Here is a 3,184-nt window from a genome sequence, read left to right on the forward strand (position 1 = left end):
ATGAGAAATAAAATGAACTTTTTTGATTTTAGCAAATGGCTGCAATGAAACAAAGAGTGAAAAATTTAAAGGGGTCTGAATACTTTCCGTACCCACTGTAAGTGAGGAAATATTTTCTTTCTTTTTGGATGAATTGACCCTGTATGATAAGGGAGGTGGTGAGATTGTACAAAACATAGCGACTGCTGGTAATACAGAGTAAAGTATCTGAAATGTGTACGAAGTAAATGCCAACATGACAACTATAAACCTCCAGACATTTGTCCTCTGTGTTGCTTTATTTCCTCCCAGACATTTCAGACACTACGGCTTATTTAGAAATGTTGCTTTTGAAAATGGAAGGTTTGTATTTGCAGTACTGACCTGTGGGTGCTGAGATTGTGGTGGGTGCACTGGCCCTGCGACCCCTTTCGGCAGTGATGCTGATGGTGTACAGCATGCCAGGTGTAAGGCCCCTCAGGGTGTAAGACTCTGAGGTGCCAGGGACCATGACCTCAGTCCTGTGGCCATCGGCAGATAAATACACCAGTCTGAAAGAGTCCAGTTTGGCCAGGGGGTGTTTCCACTCCAGCAACATGGTGGTCTCTGTCACCTCTGCAACGGTCAGGTCCTTGGGAGCATCCAGGGCTAAGAAGAAAATGTGAACATTAAAAAAATGTTAAACGGTGGTTTAAAATATCATACAACAGAGAATTATCTGAGACATTTCTAACTGAATTTTTCTTTTGCTATAAGTACCAATGCACATACAATGCATGGTATTAACAACCCATAGCTCTGGCACACATACAGTAATTTGTTTACTAAATTAGTAAGACAATGGCCGCCCAGTTAGCTCAGTCGGTAGAGCTGGCGACCCATGTACAGAGTTGCTGCAGTGGCCCGGGTTCGAATCCGACCTGTGGCCCTTTGCTGCATGTCATCCCCTCTCTCTAGCCACCTTTCCTGTCTATCTGCAGCTGTCACTATCCAATAAAGCCAAAAAAAATAAAAAATTATTAAGACAAGAAGAACTGAGAAGTTAGCTGAAGCAGTGAAAGCCAGAGTGGCTGCACAGTCAAATAATTACCGTACTGAATAACTACAGTATGAAAAAGTAATGGAAAACTGTGTTTGATTGACAGAATATTCAGATGAAATGAACTTGAACTTTTAAAAACTCAAAGATCCAGAAGAACCACTTCAACCTTGGGATGAAAAAATCTACTACCAAATTTGGAAACAAAGAGGAAATTAAATCTTTTCTGCATTAAAAGAGTGGAAACCATGATAATATCACAATATTAAAGGTCCAATGTGAAACATCTTTTGGCAGAAATGGAATTAAATATTAAGTATGTTTTCATTAGTCATTGATAACCTTAATATGGGTTAGAATTAGACGTTTTTATCTACAGACTCTGCGGTCACCTTCCGTGGAGTCCGCCATGTTGAAGCACCATATTTCTATGGTGGCCCAGAAGGGACAAACCCACTGGCTCTAGATAGGGCTGTTCATGTTTTTCCTATTCACTGTAGTTTCTACTTTACGCTTGGAAGAGGAGGGTGAAGCAAGGGAGTCGCAATCTACAACTACACCACTTAATGCCACAAAATCCTACACACTGGTCCTTTAAGTAAACGGCACACGTATAATGCTATTATATAGGAACTGTGTAAGTAAAAGGATCTCACCAGTCACTGTGTTGGTGGTCGTCGGCAGACTCTCCCGCTCATCTTTCACCGCTGTCACACCCATCCCATACTCTGTGCCAGGTCTCAGGCCTGCATAACAAGACAAAATCAAAACACTGTGATGCAGTAATAAAAAGCACTGTCATGCTTTGTTTGTACGGATCCACTGAGGTGTCACCAAATGAACGATGGGGAGGCTCTGTAGTCAAGTGGCCAGCTGTTTGTGCTAATGGCTCCAGTGCCTATGGCAAACACAAAAACACTTTTATGTGGCATAATTGCACAATAGATTGCAGCCTAATTTCATTTCATGGTAAGCCTGTGCTCACTGTGGAACATCAGTGTTGTATTTGCATTGATGGATCTATAGGGCCCTTGTCACAGAGCAGAAACACTACTTGCTATGATACAGCGGGCTCTGGAGGCCCTTTGGTCTCTACAATTAAGCCCTCTCTCGGCCTGATCGCCTCTAATTCCTTTATTAACTCCCACAGAGGTCATCACACACAGAGTCTTGCAGCATGAAATTACACCTAATGCCCAGGGAACTCATTATCAATAAAATCACGAGCGTGAAGGCAATTACAGATAATAACTGTGTGAAAGAAGTGCTGAGGTGTGTGCGGAGTGGAGGGGGACGTCCGCTGAATGGACACAGTGCTTTATTTCCATGGGATGGGCCTCCCAAGGACAAAGAATTGGGCCAGACAAAGACACTATTAGCCCGTTTTTGGAAGCTTTTTTTGTTTTTCACGGTGTCTAATCCTGCCATGCCACAGTGTAGAAACAAACAGAAAAAACACATCCGCCTCAAAGCATGGCTTTATAATGTCAGCAGTGCAGATAGATGAAAATGTGCCCGCTTTCCTTGTTTGAGCAAGATCTCACAGTGAAACAAGCAGCAGTGTTATTCCATTTAAAGTCTGAATGCCAACCCCCCCCCCGGGTGGTTTTCTAATAAAGTGGGCCTTTTGTAGACGGGCAAACATTTCACGAGACAAAACAAAGGCTACCCATTTTGGAAATGAGCAGGCTGAATATAAACTGACCATTTAACAGGGAGTACAAACACTCAAGAATTAGAAGAATAAACACTCAACACTGAATAATTTATTTTTTTCCCACAGACGCCTCTCAGCTGTGTCATTTGGATGCAAAGTGGTAATGGCATAATGTGAACTAAAAACAGACAAAAGAGTTAAAACACTAAGGGTATATGCAACTCCTTTTGCTGAGCAGTAAACTGTATCTGCGATCAGTGCTAGTCTCGTCCTAATTGCTCTGACATAAATTAATTAAACTCTTAAAGTGCGAAAAGGATAGGTAATTAGGAAGTGGTATTAGATATTTCAGAACCTATTAACCGGAAGTTTGGAAGCCTCTGCTCCTTCGCATCGAACAGGAGCGACTTGAGGTGGTTCGGGCATCTGCTCAGGATGCCTCTTGGGCGCTTTCGCTAGGATTTCCGGGCAAGTCCATATAGTCCTTATATATCTCATCTGGCCTGGGA

The 3,184-nt window shown here is 42.5% G+C and overlaps 2 protein-coding genes across 2 annotated transcripts in view; one reads left to right on the forward strand and one right to left on the reverse strand.

Annotated features, from left to right (window-relative positions):
• The window catches only part of LOC118326124 (tenascin-like), a gene marked incomplete at its 3' end in the record, with an annotated part of 40,651 nt that overhangs the window by 22,037 nt on the left and 15,430 nt on the right, over positions 1-3,184 (forward strand).
• Positions 1-3,184, reverse strand: part of LOC118326125 (tenascin-like) — a gene marked incomplete at its 3' end in the record, with an annotated part of 16,233 nt that overhangs the window by 12,451 nt on the left and 598 nt on the right. Inside the window, 2 exon segments of the mRNA XM_035659043.1 lie at positions 364-627; positions 1,675-1,764. Coding sequence (XP_035514936.1) covers positions 364-627; positions 1,675-1,738 — 328 coding nt within the window.

This window comes from Morone saxatilis, unplaced genomic scaffold, assembly GCF_004916995.1.
Source record: "Morone saxatilis isolate NCDOM2014 unplaced genomic scaffold, NCSU_SB_2.0 Contig16, whole genome shotgun sequence".
NCBI classification, from domain to species: domain Eukaryota; kingdom Metazoa; phylum Chordata; class Actinopteri; family Moronidae; genus Morone; species Morone saxatilis.